The sequence below is a fragment of the Schistocerca piceifrons genome, chromosome 2, assembly GCF_021461385.2.
Source record: "Schistocerca piceifrons isolate TAMUIC-IGC-003096 chromosome 2, iqSchPice1.1, whole genome shotgun sequence".
NCBI classification, from domain to species: domain Eukaryota; kingdom Metazoa; phylum Arthropoda; class Insecta; order Orthoptera; family Acrididae; genus Schistocerca; species Schistocerca piceifrons.
The window spans coordinates 76,224,453-76,243,602 of NC_060139.1; the positions used below are offsets into that span (position 1 = coordinate 76,224,453).

The window sequence follows — 19,150 nt, forward strand, 5'->3', positions numbered from 1 at the left end:
TGCTCTTTTAAAAGCATTCAAAATCTGTTACAAACGTCATTCATGCAAGGTGGATTTGTTTTAGTTAACGTACATTAATGCATAACTATTTCAGCTTATCTGTGCGATAAGAAAGAGCAATTGTTATTACGTACAATACCAAACATTGCAGATTTCAAAGTAAAGTATCTGATTATTTAACAAGTTCATTACTAGATACCAATCTCTTGAAGTGCGGGCTGAAAGTAAATGCATGTTACAGCAAAGCCAAGTCATCGGAGATTATGTGTTCTTAAAAGTTTATTGTCACAGCCTTGTTCTCAAGAGTTAATTGGTAGCCAAGGTGGACGTATTTACTAAATTCAAGAGTGAACAATTTTAAATTGCTTATTACATTGACAAAATTAAGAGTCGTTTTCCATAGTGTCATACGAACTGCATTTTCGTAACGTGTTGTTAGTGCTAGGATGTATGCTATAAACTGGAAAATGAACCGGCATTGAATTAACTAATTTACACTGAAGCGCCAAAGAAACTGGTATAGGCATGCGTATTCAAACAAAAAGACAATTAAACAGACAGAATACGGCGCTGCAGTCGACAACGCCTGTATATGACAACAAATAAGTTGTTGCAGTTGTTAGATCGGTTACAGCTGCTACAATGGCAGGTTACCAAGGATTAAGTGAGTTTCAGCATGGTGTTATAGTAGGCGCACGATCCATGGAACACAGCGTCTCCGAGGTAGCGATGAAGTGGGGATTTTCCCGTACAACCATTTCAGGAGTGTACCGTGAATGTCAGCGATCCGGTAAAACACCAAATTTCCGAGTTCGCTGCGGCCGGAAAAAGATCCTGCGAGAACTGGACCAATGACGACTGAAGAGAATCGTTCAGCGTGACATAAGTGCAACCCTTCCGCTAATTGCTGCAGATTTTAGCGCTGGACCATCAACAAGTGTCAGCGTGCGAACCATTCGCTGTAACATCATCCATATGGGCTTTCGGAGCCGAAGGCCCACTCGTGTACCCTTGATGACAGAACGACAAAATGCTTTACGCCTCGCCTTGGCCCGTCAACTCTGACACTGGACTTTTAATGACTGGAAACATGTTGCCTGGTACGACGAGTCTCATTTCAAATTGTATCGAGCGAATGGTCGTGTACGGGTGTGGAGACATCAGGAATCCATGGACCCTGCATGTTAGCAGGGGACTGTTCAAGCTGGTGGAGGCTCTGTAATGGTGTGCGGCGCGTGCAGCTGTAGCGATATGGGACCCCAGATACGTCCACGTACCACTCTGGCAAGTGACACGTACGTAAGAATCCTGTCTGATCACCTGCATCCATTTATGTCTGTTGTGCATTCCAGTGGACTTGGACAATTCCAGCAGGAGCATGCGACACCCAACACGTCCAGAATTGTTACAGAATCCCTCTAGAAACATCCTTCTGAGTTTCAACACTTCAGCTGGCCATCGTACTCCCCATACATGAACATTATTGGGCATACCTTAGGTGTCTTGCAACGTGCTGTTCAGAAGAGATCTCCATTCTGAGGTGCAACAGTAATTACCTTATAAGCGATCCAGATAATTGCTCCAGTAATGGTGAAGCTCCATCTTGAACGTACTCTTACGGATTTACGGACAGTCCTGCGGGATTTATGGTGTCAGTTCGCTCCATCACTACTTCAGACATTAGTTGGGTCCATGCCACGTCGTTTGCGGCACTTCTTCAAGCTCGCGGGGGCCCTACACGATATTAGAGAAGTGTACCAGTTTCTCTGGCTCTTCAGTCTATATAATTCAAGTATCACGACAGCAGTTCAGTGATTATCGGATGTTTTTATATCTTGTCCAGACCTGTTCAATGTCTTTGTGACTGTTCGTGGCAACTGACTATTTATAGTTATTAAATTGTGTCGGCTCTTGTAGTTGCGATGTTTATTGTAAAGAGGGTTTCCAATGAAAGGTACGTGCACATACCTTAGTCTTGACAATCTGAATGTTTCTGAAATACAGACAATGCTAAGCAATACACGTAACTATAATCATCAAATAATCTGTTCTGTAAATTTTATTATATTACTGTACGTCTGAGTAATAACTTTCCCCTTTATTATCTGATTCCTTTAGGCGTTACGCTAGCCACATTTTATAGTCAAGTTGCACTAAAGATTATGACGCAACCTTGTATTATTTCAAATAATCATTACTTTCTGAAACTTTACAAAAAGAATGAGTAAAGAATAGGGCAAGGAAATTACAGTGTTCAATTACAAGGTCACCAATACCTTCTCGAAAGATGTTCCTACTCACTCTTCGTTACGTACCTGTAAATCTCCCAAAACTGTTTCAATTTCATTTCTTTTCGCAAACGTATCTCTTCTTCCTTTTGATCCACACATCATACGCTATATCTTCCCATAAAATACCTTTTCTTTCTTAAATACAAAACCCGATCCTCCCTTCCATATCCCTCACCATTTTTCCATACTCACCTGTCTGCTTCTTCGATTAATGACACAGTTATTAAAATGGATGTTGATTAAAGCCTACTGGACATAGTAATTCATTTAGCTAAATCACAAGATTATGAATTAATATTACACAAAAGCGCAAGAACAAAAGTCTGCAAATACGGTTTAATACATTCAAATATGTGATTTATTTTAACATCTGTGTAAAGAAAAATCAGTAAAACATAAACTGAATCGACATTAAAACTGTAGGCAATAAACAAGCAAAGAATACTATTGAACTCGATCTGTGATAACTACAGGGAACGAAATCTCTGTCACAGCACATCTACTTCAAGGTGGAGATGAATGATCTTTCACAGTGTAGGGTATCAATGACTGAAAACACACGCGGGAATAAGTCAAGCAGGTGTGTATGTTTCGGCGGTACCAGTGTTTTAGTATCACAGTAGGATACGACGGTTACTGTACTTCCAACTACCGACATCAACTATTTTTATAGCTCATCCATCTAGCCACATTCAATTACTTTTTTTACGTTACCCTACCAAATATCCCAAAAAAGTCTACTGTTTACGAAAATCTACATGTGTTCTTGGATGACGACTTTGAAATGTAGATGAAAGTGATTAGTTGGAGACCTTGAAAAATAGTTGAAATTAGGTGGTGGAAAGTGTAGTAAGATTCGTTCTTAAAGTATAGTAACACTCGTTCTTACTTGCATGAGTGTGGAGCTAAAACTCTAGTACAAGAGCACATTCCCTTTCACCTAGTGTATTCTCACATGGGCTTTCAATTATTGAAACTCACACGGTGAAAGGTCTTTCATCTTTATCTTCAAGTGAACACACTTCCCTTGGACGTATCTATGGCCATGTATCCATATGACCTTTTTTGCTATTTATAAGGAATCCATTCCTGCCGTTTGTCCTCATCTAGCAAAATCACCCGCACTGCATCTCTGTCCCAAAAGCTCGAGATGTCACATGTTTATGTGCCTCTATTAGAAAAGTAGTAGCCACTTTTGTCAACTGAATTTATATGGAACCATTTTCTGCTATTGTTGTCATAGATGTATAAGGAAAAATACTATGAATATATAACAAACTTTGTTTGAAACGTTTGGCCATTTAATTTCAGCTCGGCATGACTTCAATGTTCAGTGATTACGCCGCAAATTTTTCTGGAATCAGTGAAGAGAAACTTAAAGTGAACCAAGTACTGCACAAAGCTTTCATCGAGGTTAACGAAGAAGGCACAGAGGCTGCTGCGGCAACCGGTAAGTAATTTTGAAAAGGAAGGAAGAAAGATAAGGGTTTAACGAGCTCGCTAAAGAAGGAGAAAAAGCTCGGATTAGTAAGGGACGGGAAAGGAAATCGGCCACGCCTTTTCAAAGGAAACATCGCGGTATTTGCCTGGAGTGATTTAGGGAAACAGCGGGAAACCTTAAATAAGGATGGTTGGATGCGAATTTGAAATGTCAACCTCCAGAATGCGAGTGCTAACCACTGCAGTATCTCGCTCGCATAAGTGATTTGCTGCAGAAGATGTGACATTCTTGTTGTTAGATAACGATATTAAATTCTTTCGTAATTGTGAAATTGACTTTACATCAGTGTTCTCTGACTCAGAAAAAAGAGAAGGTAAGAAAATCGGGAGCTCTGTCTATTTAGAGGTAGTTGCGTTTTTTTTTTTTTTTTTTTTTTGTTAAAGCCTATCTGGGTGTACTGCCGCGACATCTTTTAAAACACTTAAAGTGAAAGGTACTGAAATGAGTCAACATTTCGGCTGAGTTGCAGTGGTCTACCTCGGAGGACCCAGTTGAAGGTTTTTGCAACTCGGCCGAAACGTCAATTAATGTTGGTATTTTAAGCACTTACCGCGCGGTTAGAGGCTTGGTTCAAATGGCTCTGAGCACTATGGGACTTAAATTCTGAGGTCATCAGTCCCCTAGAACTTAGAACTACTTAAACCTAACTAACCTAAGGACATCACACAATCCATGTCCGAGGCAGGATTCGAACCTGCGACCGTAGCGGTGGCGCGGTTCCTGACTGAAGCGGCTAGAACCGCCCCTCCCGCCGGAGGTTCGAGTCCTCATTGGGGTCTGGCTGAGTGTGTTGTTCTTAGCATAAATTAGTTTAAGTTAGTTTAAGTAGGTGTGTAAGTCTAGGGACCGATGACCTCAGCAGTTTGGTCGCTTAGGAATTCACACACATTTTAATATTTTGAACATTTTTAAGCACTTTATAAGGCGTCCGGGAAGTACACCGAGAAGGATTTTAATGCGATTGACACAGGTCACGGAAGCCAACATATTTTTTGTAATTGTGATTTTATTCGTACTTTGTTAAGATAAGCACAGCCCAAGATACACATCCTCGAAGCATGTTCAGTAGTAACATGCAGATCACACAATCCGCTGGACATGTTGGTAAATTTGCCAGAATGCAATTTTTACTCTGCATCGCAGAGTGCGCTGATGTGAAACTTCCTAGTAGATTAAAATTTTATGCTGGACCGAGACTCGAACTCGGGACCTTCGCCGTTCGTGGAAAAGTGCTGTACCGGGTGAGCGACCCAAACACGAATCGCGACCTATCCTCACACCTGTACTTCCTCCAGTACCTCATCTCCTACCTTCCAAACTCCGCAGAAGTTCTCCCGCGAAACTTGCACGACTCCTGGAACGAGGAGATGTGGTACACGAGGAAGTAGAGCTGAGTGGTTATGTGCGTTGTGCTTGGGTAGCTAAGTAACCGAGCGAGGTGGCGCAGTGGTTAGCACACTGGACTCGCATTCGGGAGGACGACGGTTCAATCCCGTCTCCGGCCATCCTGATTTAGGTTTTCCGTGATTTCCCTAAATCGCTTCAGGCAAATGCCGGGATGGTTCCTTTGAAAGGGCACGGCCGATTTCCTTCCCCATCCTTCCCTCACCCGAGCTTGCGCTCCGTCGCTAATGACCTCGTTGACGACGGGACGTTAAACACTAATCTCCTCCTCCTCCTCCTTGGGTAGCTAAGTCACCGGCACAGTACCTCAGCGTCTTCGCTCAGAGGACTGGATGCCCTTTTTAATAAAAAACCTGAGTGATCAACGATGATCTAGAACGGGTGTCATGTGACGTCTGCCCTGACCCAAAAACAAAAAAAAGAGTCGGTGGAGCACTTGCTGCCAAAGGGCGAAGGTCGTCAGTTCGAATCCCGGTCTGGCACACAGTTTTAATCTGACGAGAAGTTTCAAGTTGATAATGTATTGTCAGAATGTACAGGATTCCAGGGAGCACGACGAATGTGTCCAGGGAAATCTAGTGATTGATTACATACAAATGGAAGAGATGTTATAACGGGTTATTAGAAACCATCCAGCTGGTGGACGAGCGGTTCTGGCGCTACAGTCTGGAACCGCGCGACCGCTACGGTCGCAGGTTCGAATCCTGCCTTGGGCATGGATGTGTGTGTTGTCCTTAGGTTAGTTAGGTTTAAGTAGTTCTAAGTTCTCGGGGACTTATGACCTCAGCAGTTGAGTCCCATAGTGCTCAGAGCCATTTAGAAACCATCCAACAGGGGAATGAATGAATTACTTTGTGGAGTTAATTATGACGCGGTAATGTATAGTGAAATAAATGATGGGCGTCTGAAAGCGCGGAGAATAGTACTGAGATAACGGGGTGGGATCTGGCAATTCTTCTGCCTAACGAGGTCACATTGAAACTACGCCGACTCTTGACGTGAAAAATACCGAAGACAGAATGCAACATTGTGAAGTTGATAGGACAATTAAAACGTGTCAGCAGGTGTTGACAATTCACGGCTAATCGTTGATTACTTTGTTTCAGGGCTCAGATTTATTAAAACTAAGACTTCCCACTAAGTTCAAGAAGAAAATCAACGCCAATGTAGAAGCTACAAGCTAGAAGTGAAATATTAGACTGTCGGCTAGAATAGCGTACAGATATAGACAGGAAACTTAAGTGGGTCTTGGTGAAAGAGATGACAAGATTTGCGCTTATAGCCGTTGCTATCCCACTGGGTTGTCGATAAAACGAAGAAAGAAAATTTCAGAATAACTCTAAAACTGCACAAGGAATGCAAATGCTAACACTGAGGTTCTCAGGCTACAAAACGCTTGCGCCACAACTCAGATCAGTTTTACAATAACCGTGTGATAATGCTGCTGAATTTCGTGAAATACGGATTGTAGACTAAAGTGGTGAACACAGAGCGACGGGAAAATAACCAGTTGCTCAGCATTCGAACAGTGGCAGGCGCAGCAGAAGATGTTAACTAATTCGACTCTGCAGTGCCTGTGATAGTTTGGAAATACGATGCAATGTTCCTTCGGATATGTATGCAAGTCCGTATGAACATGCATTGCTCGACTAAAGCCATTATGAAAAACGTGAAATGTATTCGCAGTTACGATTACGGACAATGTATCGTATTTATCTGCCTACACCATTCAAGCGACTTTCAATTAAAATGTCTCCCAGTACGGGAATATACTTCATGAATGTGCGAGTGTTGATTGTAGACACATCGTTAACGACATATGGAAGTTTTGAGTCTGATAGTAAGACGTTCTCGGATAACCTAATGGTGCAGTCAGCCTTCGGTAGTGGAGCGGCGCGGACGTGTTGTTTGAGTCCTCTTCATGGAGTCGCCTTTGTGAGTAGTTGTTTTCTACTTCGACCCCACTAATGGAGAGTCCGTCACAGCTGACATGACATGGCCCAGGCGCTCGGGCAAACACAAACACACACACACTACTACAAGGGTCAGCTTTCAACCTGATCACACTCGGTCCCGAGCTCTTGATGTTGAACGCCTTATATGTGATGATGTTAAAATTCAACCACAGGACGTAATCGGTATCCATCTCCGAGTTACGAGCAGTATCGTCTACATCATATTAGTCAGTGGCGAGGGGTGTAAAAAAATCATGCGCTCAATCGCGAAGAATCTTAAATTCAGATATGACCATTATGGGGCTCGGCTTCTATAAGCTAAGAGTTTTCGATTTCCCGTTCGAGTTACCGCCGGATGTCGTCACCACAGCCTTCCAACCTTAGACCAAAGTGGTCATACATGTGGACAAAAAATGGAACACTTTTACTACATATCTGCTCCTCGTCAGGCTACGACAGATTATAATTGACTCGAGAAAACACGCGCTTTCCTAACTCATCATCGAAGGCTGTAGGGTGATTAGCAAGTACAATGACGGTCACGTACTTGCTGCGTTTGCGACAAAGAAAAGCACGTCAGGTGTTTACAATGATGAGCTTCTCAAGTCACGACAGGTGACACTATGACTCCTCCTAGGATCACGACCCTCCCCCACAATTATGCAGAGGTTGCTCGGCCGGCCGCCCCATACTAAGTCCAACTACTTGTCGAACAGACGCTCCCATCAGGACGAACTTGGCGGTGTCACCAGTGCTGGACTCACCCACTGCAGCCTATGCTCATAGGTAGCACACTGCACATGGCACACGTCCACCACGGCGCTCGGGGGCCACAGCATCAAGTTATAACACCTGAAGATGCGCTTATAAGAGCCCGAAACCGGTCGTGTGATGATAAAACAACTTTACAACTGAAGTGGTATTTTCAACCTCTGCTGAAGCCGTACCATAAAGAATAGATGAGGAAAGGTATGTTCGATTAGCAAAGTCTTATATTTGATGCTGAAAACAGAATCAGAAGGGAAAACAAATTTTTTTTCTGCCTCTCGAAGATGATTTAGATTAAGATTTATTTACCTTTCGATTTGTTTTTATACTATTGTCTGCATGAGTAACTATGGATATTTAGAAATGAAAGTAATGCCCTTTATACCATATGTTGTTTTAAACTTGTTCTTTAACATGTTATTCATTATTTTTCAATGTTGTGACAAAGTAGCACGAAGAGCCGCACGCCGTATCTTAAGGCAACCAAATTAGTAATCTTCTCTCTAGTACTAGAGGGGAAATATTATAGGGTGGAGAAAGCCAATTACACCTTATCGAGGGACTTACGAAATAACGGGTGATATGTAATATGTGCAAGAACGAAGAAGGAACAATGTGAGTAGAAGACCAATAACGAAGTACATGGGTTAAAAAGGGTGGGCGTACAGATACTTCCTGCAGGCCATGGCTCGAGCTCCCTCTGCAGGAAGTAGTGCTCGGAATGTCTGTTTCCCTTACCTTGTACGTAAATAGCTGGTGTTTACCATGGTACGACTTGAACATAGACAACCTCGTTGTCTGTGGTGTAATATGGGTTTATTTGTCGAAGAAGCAATGACGTAAATAAAGGTTCAAGAGTGGTATTAAAATTCAAGGTGAAAGGATATCAATGATAAGAATTGCTGATGACAGTGCTATCCTCAGTGAAACCGAAGAAGAATTACGGGACTTGCTGAATGGAATGATCATTCTAATTGGTATAGAGTATAGAATACAATACATCGAATGAAATCGAAGGAAGATGAAAGTGATGAGAAGCAGCAGAAATGAGAACAATGAGAAGCTTATCAGAAATGGGGATGAAGAAGCAGATAAAGTTTTGGAATTCTGCTATCTAGACAGGAAAATAATGCGTGATGGACGAACCAAGGAGGCCATGAAAAACAGACTAGCACGGGCAAAAACGGCATTCGTGACCAAGAGAAGTCTTCTAGTATCAAACATAGATCTTAATTTGAGGAAGAAATTTCTGAGAATGTGCGGTTGGAGCACAGCATTGTATGGCAGTGAGACAAGGATGTGGGAAAACAGGAACAGAAGAGAAAAGAACCCTTTGGAATGCGACGAACAGAAGAATGTTGGTAATCAGGTGGACTGATAAGGTAAGGAATCGGGAAGAGAGGAAGAAAGAAGACTATAGGACATCCGTTAAGACATCAGGAAATAACTTCCATGGTGCTAGAGGGAGGTATAGAGAGTAGAAACTGTAGAAGAAGATAGGGACTGGGATACATCCAGAAAATAACTGAGGACGTAGGTTGCAGGTTCTAATCTGAGATGAAAAGGCTGACACAGGAGCGGAATTCGTGGTGGGCTACATCAAACCAGTCAGAGGACTGATCATTAAAAAAAAAAAAGTTTGAGCTGTCACTATAAATTGGACGGAAACTGTTGCCGTGATAAAGCGTTGACTGCAACAGTTTCTGGTGAAGCCTGCGACTTGCCAGTGTCTGTTGCATCGAAGAAACAACCACGGCCACTGCATGTGCCTGAAGACGTTCGGCCAGCAGTTTTGGAACTGTGGCGTCACATGTTACGAGTTTCCGCTGTGAACAGATGTGGGCGAACTACACGAGAAGCAGCTGACTGTACACACACTGTAACCACTGTTGTTAGAATATAAGCTGGTGGTGGCAGAGCCACGTTCCCGAGAACTTTTCATTCGAATTTCCTGCGATCAGCCTCGGTTGTAGTTCTCTGTTGCATCAGGTGACGAAGTCATTAATTTCAATGGACGATGTGGTTAATATATCCATGGCTATCTACCAATACGCTGCTGTGTCGCTTGAGCTTGCTTAACCCCATTAACACTGTACGCTGCAACTTGGATACCAACAATCACAATTCCTTAAATGTACAATAGTATGATTAAAACACTTAGAAGTAAAGTAGCAACATCATCTCTCCAATAATGGTTAAAACGCAGTCATAACTGGAAACAAAAAATTGCGTTAATTGCGGTACACTGAAGAAAATGAAGAACGAGTGCAAATAAATTGCAAACAGCTCCTGCACTACGCGTAATCTCATAATATTTATCTGTTTCAGCTGTTATCGGTGGCGCAGTCGCAACGTCCTTACACAACACGCCTCCACCACCAATCATCTTCAGGGCGGACCATCCATTCCTCTTCTATATTCTGGATCAAAAGACGAAGGTGGTGCTCTTCGCAGGACGCGTATCCGATCCTTAACTTTAAGAAGGCCCCTATGGGTCAGCAAAAGAGTTTGTCTACTGATGTCACCGCAGTCAACTACGCTTCAACGATATGCCATAACAATTGTACTTACAAATACGATGTTTTACATTACTAGAAATTTATATACTCTTGAGTTCTATCCCAGAAAATTTCTCTGTAATATTTTCTCGATCCTCTAAATAAAGGGGCATGAATAATATATGATTGTGAGTTATATTACTACAGCTCCCCATGAATGTTGAAAAGCTACAACTCAACAACAACCTTTACTGAAAAACGTTGCTGAGTGCTCTCCAGTACTTAACAACTTACACCTCATCTGCTGTTATAGCGTCAGAGAATTACAACGAATAGGCAAAAAATGTGAGCAATGTTAGTAATGGAATGATTGTCATTGACAGTCAACAACGAAGGTAAGGCACTTGACGCGCTCGACTGTGCGTGTTCAGTACGTACTAGGCATCAGTGCAGGCTGTACACGAGTTGTGCACACTTCATATTTACATTCAGAGGCCGAGGTCGACGTGCAATGAAAGACCAAACAGAGTTCCAAAGAGGGCAGATTGTGGGGGCCCGATTAGCTGGAGCATCAGTAACCAAGACAGCAAATTTATTGAATGTTTCAAGAGCAACTGTTTCAACAGTCCTGGCGGCCTATAAAAACATGTAAAAAACACAATTGTGTAAACGTAATAGTGGGCTCAAATCATAACTAAATGACAGAGATCGTCGTACGTTAACACGAATTCTGTCAAGACAAGGCAAAACTACGGTGGCTAAACTGACTGAAGAGCTCAATAACTATCTTAGAGACCCCGTATCTATCGACAATGTCCGTCGAGAACTCCATAAAGCGAATATTCAAGGGACGAGCTGTTATACCGAAACCATTAGTGACGGCAACCAACGCAAAGAAGCGTAAAACATGTGTCAGGAGCTTAAATGCTGGACGGCTGATCAGTGAAAACTCGTCATTTGGTCCGACCCGTCAACGTTTTCCTTATTTCCAACATCGGGTCAGGCTTACGTCTGGAGAACGCCAAAAGAAGCCTACAATCCTGATTGCTTGACTCCCATGGTTAAGCATGGAGGTGGAAGTGTGATGGTGTGGGCAGCCATATCACGGTATTCTGCTGGTCCCATCGTTACTCTGAAAGGCCGTGTTACTGCCAACAATTATGTGAACATTTTAGGTGATCAGGTGCACCCCATTAGTCAAAGGTTCCCGAACAATGATGCCGTATTTCGGGACGACAATGCACCCATTCACACAGCAAGGACACTGCAATCGTGATACGAGGAGCATGCAAGTGAACTGCAGGGTCTTCCGTGGCCAGAACAGTCCCCTGACTTGAACATTATCGAACGCTCGTGGGTGGTATTGGAGCGGAGACTCCGGAGCAGATTTTCGCCTCCCTCGCCAATATAGGAGTTAGAAGATTTTCTGATCGAAGAGCAGCGTAACATTCCACTGGAGACTATACAGTCATTATATGCCAGTATTCGAAGAAGAATAGCAGCCGTATTAAGACCAAACGGAGGTCCAAGCTCTTATTAAAAAAAACATTCCCAAGTAAGTACAGGTGTTCACATTATTTTGTCTATCCCCTGTACCTCTTGCAAGGTAAGGTATAACACGAGCTTGTGGGTATTAATAGCACTCAAATTTAACTGTATAGTGTTGTTACTGGAACATGGTAGCCAACACAGCTTAGAACGAGAGTTCCAAACCTCTCAGGATATTATCATCGTATTATACTTTAGAAAGAAGCGTTGGTTGTATAATTTAGATGTACTAAAACTCCGATAAAAGTAGTGGTTACTTATTCACCAATATATCATCTGATGAAGTAGAAAGTTATTCAGGCTGTTTACTAGCGTAGAATAGTAAACTCCGAATAAACTGTATTATTTACTTTCCTCCATCTTTATTTCAAACCACTCAAGTGGTTTGTCAAGATATTACGTTATATAATATCGCTCTAAAGGACTTCTCATTGAGAGTACCTGTTCATTACAACCAAAACCAATAAATTATCTATATTAATAAACGGTTGAAACCCATGTCAGTTGCAGTTTTCTTCCAGGAACAACAAAAATTTGATTTTCACTATTTCATGCAATTTACCGAATTGAGGAATTTACAATAGTATCACACTCTACTCATTAAGGAGTATAAACTTACGATAAAGATTTAACACTATAAGTCAACTATTGATGTTCGAAACTGTACGTGTCTCGAGGTAACGAAACTGACGGCTTGCAAATTACCCAGACTTTATTCATCCAGTATTTGAGAATGAGGGCACTTAGCGACTTCCAACAAACTTTACACATAAATTCTAACCTTTCCGAAACTTTTTCACACTGGTACCTCTCCGCCCCACAAAATAATGAAAGGAAGAATGTTTCTAGTGCACTTTTTCGCTGTTAATGCAGTGAAACATCAGCAACATGTATGAAATTTTAATTTATTATTAATTTTAATTTATTATTGTATATACAAACAAATTTTGCATATAGCATCTACATAACCGGTAAATGTAGCTGCAGAAGTCTGTCAGTTTGCGACACAAAGATCAGGAAGTATTACGTCATAGATGCAACTCCAAGCAGAAGACGTGCCTTTTGCTCCACATCTTGCGTCATATTCGTGAGATATCCTGCCGCTGCAGTTTTCATCTGCGGCACACTGGACTAAAGCCGCAACACGAAAGCAGCTACTTGCAAAATCCGTGCAATTCACACATTTATTTTCTTATATTGACGTATATTAGTCGATTTTCGGTTTTTCCTTTGTGTCCGAACAAAATGAGTGTATCGGATGAAATCTTCTCGAAAACTTTGTTCCAAAAACTGAGCGTCAAATTTAAACGTGCTTTTCGTCATTATTACACCATAACTCGAGAAATGTGTCGAGATAAATAATTTTCGTACACTGCGTGCCACAGACAACATAATATATGCGATAACGTCAGTTTCAATTAACATTTGTGCCTTATCCAATTTTTGCAGAAGTATCCTCATTGAAGGAATCGTTCATCTCGAGCATCGGTTTATGTCAACATGAATAACCGTACAGTTCTGAAAATGTTTGGGAGTTACGAGTGTTCATTCAAGAGACTTGCAGAGGTTTATTACGAAAATTACAAGTGATTGTGCAAATCTATCTTGTAGTCCATCGCCCTTTGTGATTTACAGTTACTGTAAATAACGAACGTATCGCGTCACACTCGTTTTCCCTTTTAACAGGAGTGTATATTGTCTGTATTAATGGTACGTTATCGTTGTTGTGGATTTTATTAGAGACAGTAACCTGGAAAATGTTTCAGAGAAACAGCAAATTTTGTACCAAGTTAGCGTAATAGACACCTCCTTTTGGCTGTAAATCGCTACGTTCTAAAAGAGTGCTGGTAATACTTGTAGCATATCAGACCCATAAATTAAAGAGAATCAACCTTAGTTTACACAGTTGGTTAGTTACACGTTCCATTGATGATATGAACGATCATTTATCGAAACTATATGTAAAGAATCAGTTATCTACTTATTGTTTTCTAAAATATTGCACAAGGGATATTGCAGCCCGACTGTGTATGTTGTTCTCGAACACGGGGTGAGTTAGTTGCTGTTCATAAGCAACTGGAAATCCGCTTGACTGCTCTCATGCGGTTGAAAACTGTTGCAAATATGGTTACCGAGAGTCATGTACCAAAGACACCAAAGGTACCTCAAGTACTATGATTTCTTGTGGATATTGTGTCTTCTGTAGGTAATATGCGGTCTGTAACTACTCGTCCCCTTGACTGTAAGTGGCATGTCAGTCGTAGCTCTAGGCGTCCTGTACAGGGGACACAGGGACTAAGGAGAACTCAGGATGTTACAGCCATCTCCATGACCAACAAATTCGAGGTGTTCTCTTCCACTGAAACTGATACAGTGAGACTCGCTGCACCTGTTTGGAAATGTTCTGCATCCCGTGGAAAAGGGAGGCAAACACAGCAGGGTAGGGTATATTATTCGTCAGCAGTTCAAATGTACTGCGAATAATGGTATCATTTAGGGGAATGGCAGGAAAGGATGCACTCAGTGTGTATATCTTGGGGCTTCATTCAAAATGTTGGACGCAATAGTGCCAGCCACTGAGGGAACAGCGTGTAATCAGCCACAAAGTGTGCCGCATTTTGGGACAAACCATGCCTGTCGTTTGAGCACGAAGGTCGTTCGCGTACCATTCCAGCGACTGACAGAGAAGATTGAGAATACCAGCCTCGTTCATGGAGTTCCATCGATGCTCACGATTTGCAGCACTGGCCCGAGAACATATCGTGGCCCCGTGATTCTGAGTCGAGTGGAGAGCTTAATCTGTTAAGTTCTGTGGCAAGCTAGTCCGTAACATTTCAGACTTAGGGTAGAGAACTGTAAGGTACACTGTAAGGGACACCTGAAAGAATGCGGTGTGCACAACGCATCATACAGCACACAAGGCTTTTCAGATTAGGCAACTTCTCACCTAGTTCAGATAATGGTAGATGTAGGAAACTGAGAAGTATTAGGGTAAGATCCGAAGAAATGCTCCTACAAGCGAGAGTATTAAAATACTAGTGGTTAACTGCTGCAGCATTTGTAGCGAAATGCCAGAGTCTGAAGCGCTTCTAAAAAGCCGTGAGGCTCCTGTAGTACTAGGTATGGAAAACTGGATCAAACCTGAGGTTGACAGCAGTGAGATTACGGGGAAAATTTAACTGAATGTCGATACAATGGGCTAACGGGAACTGGAGATGGTGTAGTCGTGTTTGTCGCTGTAGACAAGAAACCCAAATCTTCCGCAATAAAAACTGAAGCAGCCTGTGACACTGTTTAGGCAATACTCTGCTGAATATGGGGTGGGCAAAAAGTTGTGACTGGATCTTCCTATTGACCACTAGATTTACCTGTTTATGTGACCAAAAACTTTAGAGAAAATCTCAGTTGTCTTGACCGTAAGTTCCCAAATCATACGGTAGTCATCGAAGGTGACTTTAATCATCCAACGATCAACTGGTTTCATTACAATTTTGTTACACGTTCACATGAGGAGACATCCTGTGAACCATTACACAGTGCTTTCCCAAAAAATTGTCTAGAGAAAGCAGTTTGGAATGCATTCATGGTGGAAGTGTATTACATCTAACTGAAACATACAGACGCCACCACTTTGAAGATGCCCTCAGAGAAACTGGTATCAGTGACTATAAGGCAGTTGTAGTGATACACAAAAATTTTTGCTATGCGTCATAATCAAACTCCATTAAACTGACCAACCCACCAAATCTAATTAATTCTCACCGAGAAATTGAAGAATTAATATTGTTAAAGTTAATCTCAGTGACTGCCACATACGGCAAGTAAAATTCGATATTAATTTCTTCTTGTGCACGATATCTTAAATGAATAGCTGAGAGTCCCATTGAATGAATGTTGAGCGAAGCCTCGCAGAGCAGAGACAGGAGGGCGAAAATGGATCCATTAGGTTCAAAGTCCGTGCCGCTCCGGCAGTAGTACTTGCGTACTAAGCGACAGGACGTTATTACGTAATAAAAGACTGTCTTTAAGGTGTGCAACACTACAGGCTACTGCTAAATTAGCAATATGTCCATAAAGTTACTCCTGTGAAAGGATATTTACTTGACCGTGTTCGTGCGCAATAGAAAGATATCGAAATGTTTTTGTTTCTCTAAAGGACAAACAGTACCAAGGTTCTATTACTAATAAAGTAAACTCAGTTACATAAAAGGAAACGGTCACCAGCTTAATTAGGCAAAGTTAGACCAAGTACTAAAATCGCTCATAAAGAAAGTTGAAACGTCCCCTTAGAAAAATTGAATGAATTACTGTGCTGATAAACCTCTTACATTATTTGATTTTCAAACAGCTGAGCAGAACTGAACGTACTCAGACATTTCGCTCTTTGCCTATTCTGATCAACACTAAACTGACACACAATATTTTTAGCGCAACACAATGTGACTTTCAAAAATCCCTACAAAAGAATGGCCCTGACTAATATTAACCTATACCTTTCACAAATCACTTACCTCACAAAAATCTTCGTTACTCGAACTACTGCAATACAGCGAGCGCCACTACTGCCAGCTAAATAAAAGATTCAAACTACTGAAGGCACTAACTACTGATAGGTATAGTTAGCAAATGAAAGATTTTGATAGAGAACAAACAATGTATTTACCTTTATAGTGTTCAAAGGTCATAATATATAGCAGTTCATGACACCCAGTCTTACAAATTTACTGTCTCTGATGGACACACGTCCAGATCATCCGCTCTCAAAACTCAGACATCTCTCTCCCCACATCCACCACTGCTGGCGGCTCACCTCCAACTGCGCAACGCTACGCGCTGTTAACAGCCAACTGTTAACAGCCAACTGCCCAACACTACAATAGCAATACTGCAACAATGCAGACCAGCCACAGACTTCACACAGCACAGTCAGTGATTTTCATGTAGAGCGCTACGTGGCGTTACCAACATAAAAACCTATACAGCCTACTTACAAAGTTAACTATTGGGACTGACTGTACTTGATACTGAAATTCTGTTTTTCTGACAAGACATAGGGTAGTAGCAGAATTTAGCAAGTAATGTACCAGTGGTTTGATATAAACTACAAGAGGAGTAAGAATACGTTTAGGCAACAACTGGCTCTCAAAAACACTTACTGCCTGTATATAAGCAGGAAGCTACTGATCATTAGAGGCACATGATTACAAATGGTGGAGCACAAGTATCTTGGACGAGGAGTATTTTGTCAGATTTGTTATTGGAAATTACTAACACTAGTTTTCAAATAAATGTATCTTTTGTACTGATCGTTATTTGTATTCTCAAGGAGCATTTACTTCTTTACACTATTTAGTTCCAATGGGACATCTGAAAGTTGTACTTCGTGATTGCTTTTATTGTAATATGAAATTTAAGCCTGGCTCAACTATTAGCATGAGGACTCAGAAAATGATCTGTCAGTAGACTCAAATCAAGGATGAACACTTCAGTCACAACATAATATGGGAAACATAGTTAACTACATGCACATTATATTACAAATACTGTTACTTCGGCACCTACGCATTAATTAATCTTAATGCTGGTCCTTCAAAGTCTGCTAGACAGTACAACAAACTTATGTTCACTGAATAATTATGAAATTTACTACTCAAGAAGGATTATCAATTGTAGTGAAAGTTTACTGAAATGACTTTTCAGCTGAATGAAATAAGATGAGCGGAAAAATCGTAGCAATTGAGATAGGACCCTATCTAGGTAAACGACTAAGGATAAAATATGGGTACTCACACAAAGTTTACAGAACACAAACTTATTACTGAGAAAGAGACCGCACAACTGATCCAAGCAATTATGCAGTACTCAACTGCTAATTTGAGATGAAGTTGGTGGCGATGTCGGGCTCCTGTGCTACTCAAAAAAGTCAAAAAAGGCGGAAAAAATATCAACGGCTCTTGCTGTGTAACTACCTCTGAAAATTCTCTTCTTAGCGTCGGACTTTCATAACACTAACCAAAGTAAGCCATGAATAATAAGCCTCATTACGTCCACTTCCGGGGCTATATTATACACATACCAAAAAAAGTTTCGCATCACCTCGGTTCCGAGAGTTCCGGAACATGTAGAGAAAATTGGAATAGAGATCAACATAAACATCATTTCCGCCCTTTTTATTGCTAATGAAAACCACACATTTCACGTCGTACCACCGTACAACGAGACCTTCAGAGGTGGTGGTCGAGACTGCTGTACAAGCCGATACCTCTAATGCACAGTAGCACGTCCTATTGTATTGATGCATGCCTGTATTCGTCGTGGCATAATATCCACAAGATCAGCAAGGCGTTGTTGGTCCAGATTGTCCCATTCCTCAACGGGGATTCTGCATAGAACCCTTAGAGTGGTTGATAGGTAACGTCGTCCATAAACTGCCCTGTTCAATCTATCTCATGCACATTCGATAGCGTTCATGTCTGGAGAACATGCTGGCCACCCTAGTCGAACGATGTCGTTATCATGAAGGAAATCATTGACTAGATGTACACGATGGGGGCGCGAATTGTCGTCCATTAAGACGGATTCCTCGCCAATCTGCAGCCAATATGGTTGCACTATTGGTCGGATGATGGCATTCACGCATCGTACTGCCGTTACGGCGCCTTCCATGACCACCAGCGGCGTACGTTGGCCTCCTATAATGCCACCCCAAGACAGCAGGGAACCTCCACCTTGCTGCACTCGCTGGACAGTGTGTCTAAAGTGTTAAGCCTGACGAGATTGCCTCCAAATACGTCTCCGACGATTGTCTGGTTGAAGGCATATGCGACACTCATCGGTGAAGAGAATGTTATGCCAATCCTGAGCAGTCCATTCGGCATGTTGTTGGGCCCATCTGTACAGCGCTGCATGGTGTCGTAGTTGCAAAGATGGACCTCGCTATGGATTTCGGGAGTGAAGTTGCGCATCATGCAGCCTATTGCGCACAGTTAGAGTCTTAAAACGATGTCCTGTGGCTGCACGAAAAACATTATTCAACATGGTGGTTTTGCTGTCAGGGTTCCTCCGACCCATAATCCGTAGGTAGCGGTCATTCACTGCAGTAGTAGCCCTTGGGCGGCCTGAACGAGGCATGTCATGGACAGTTCCTGTCTCTCTGTATCTCCTCCACGTCCGAACAACATCACA

At 41.9% G+C, this 19,150-nt stretch overlaps 1 protein-coding gene across 1 annotated transcript in view; it reads left to right on the forward strand.

Annotated features, from left to right (window-relative positions):
* The window catches only part of LOC124777463 (serpin B6-like), an 80,993-nt gene extending 70,491 nt beyond the window's left edge, over positions 1-10,502 (forward strand). The window contains exons 7-8 of the mRNA XM_047252886.1: positions 3,603-3,741; positions 10,248-10,502. Of these exons, the coding sequence (XP_047108842.1) occupies positions 3,603-3,741; positions 10,248-10,393 (285 nt within the window). The 3' untranslated portion in view covers positions 10,394-10,502. The remainder of the gene's footprint in view (positions 1-3,602; positions 3,742-10,247) is intronic.
* The last annotated feature ends 8,648 nt before the right edge of the window (positions 10,503-19,150 follow it).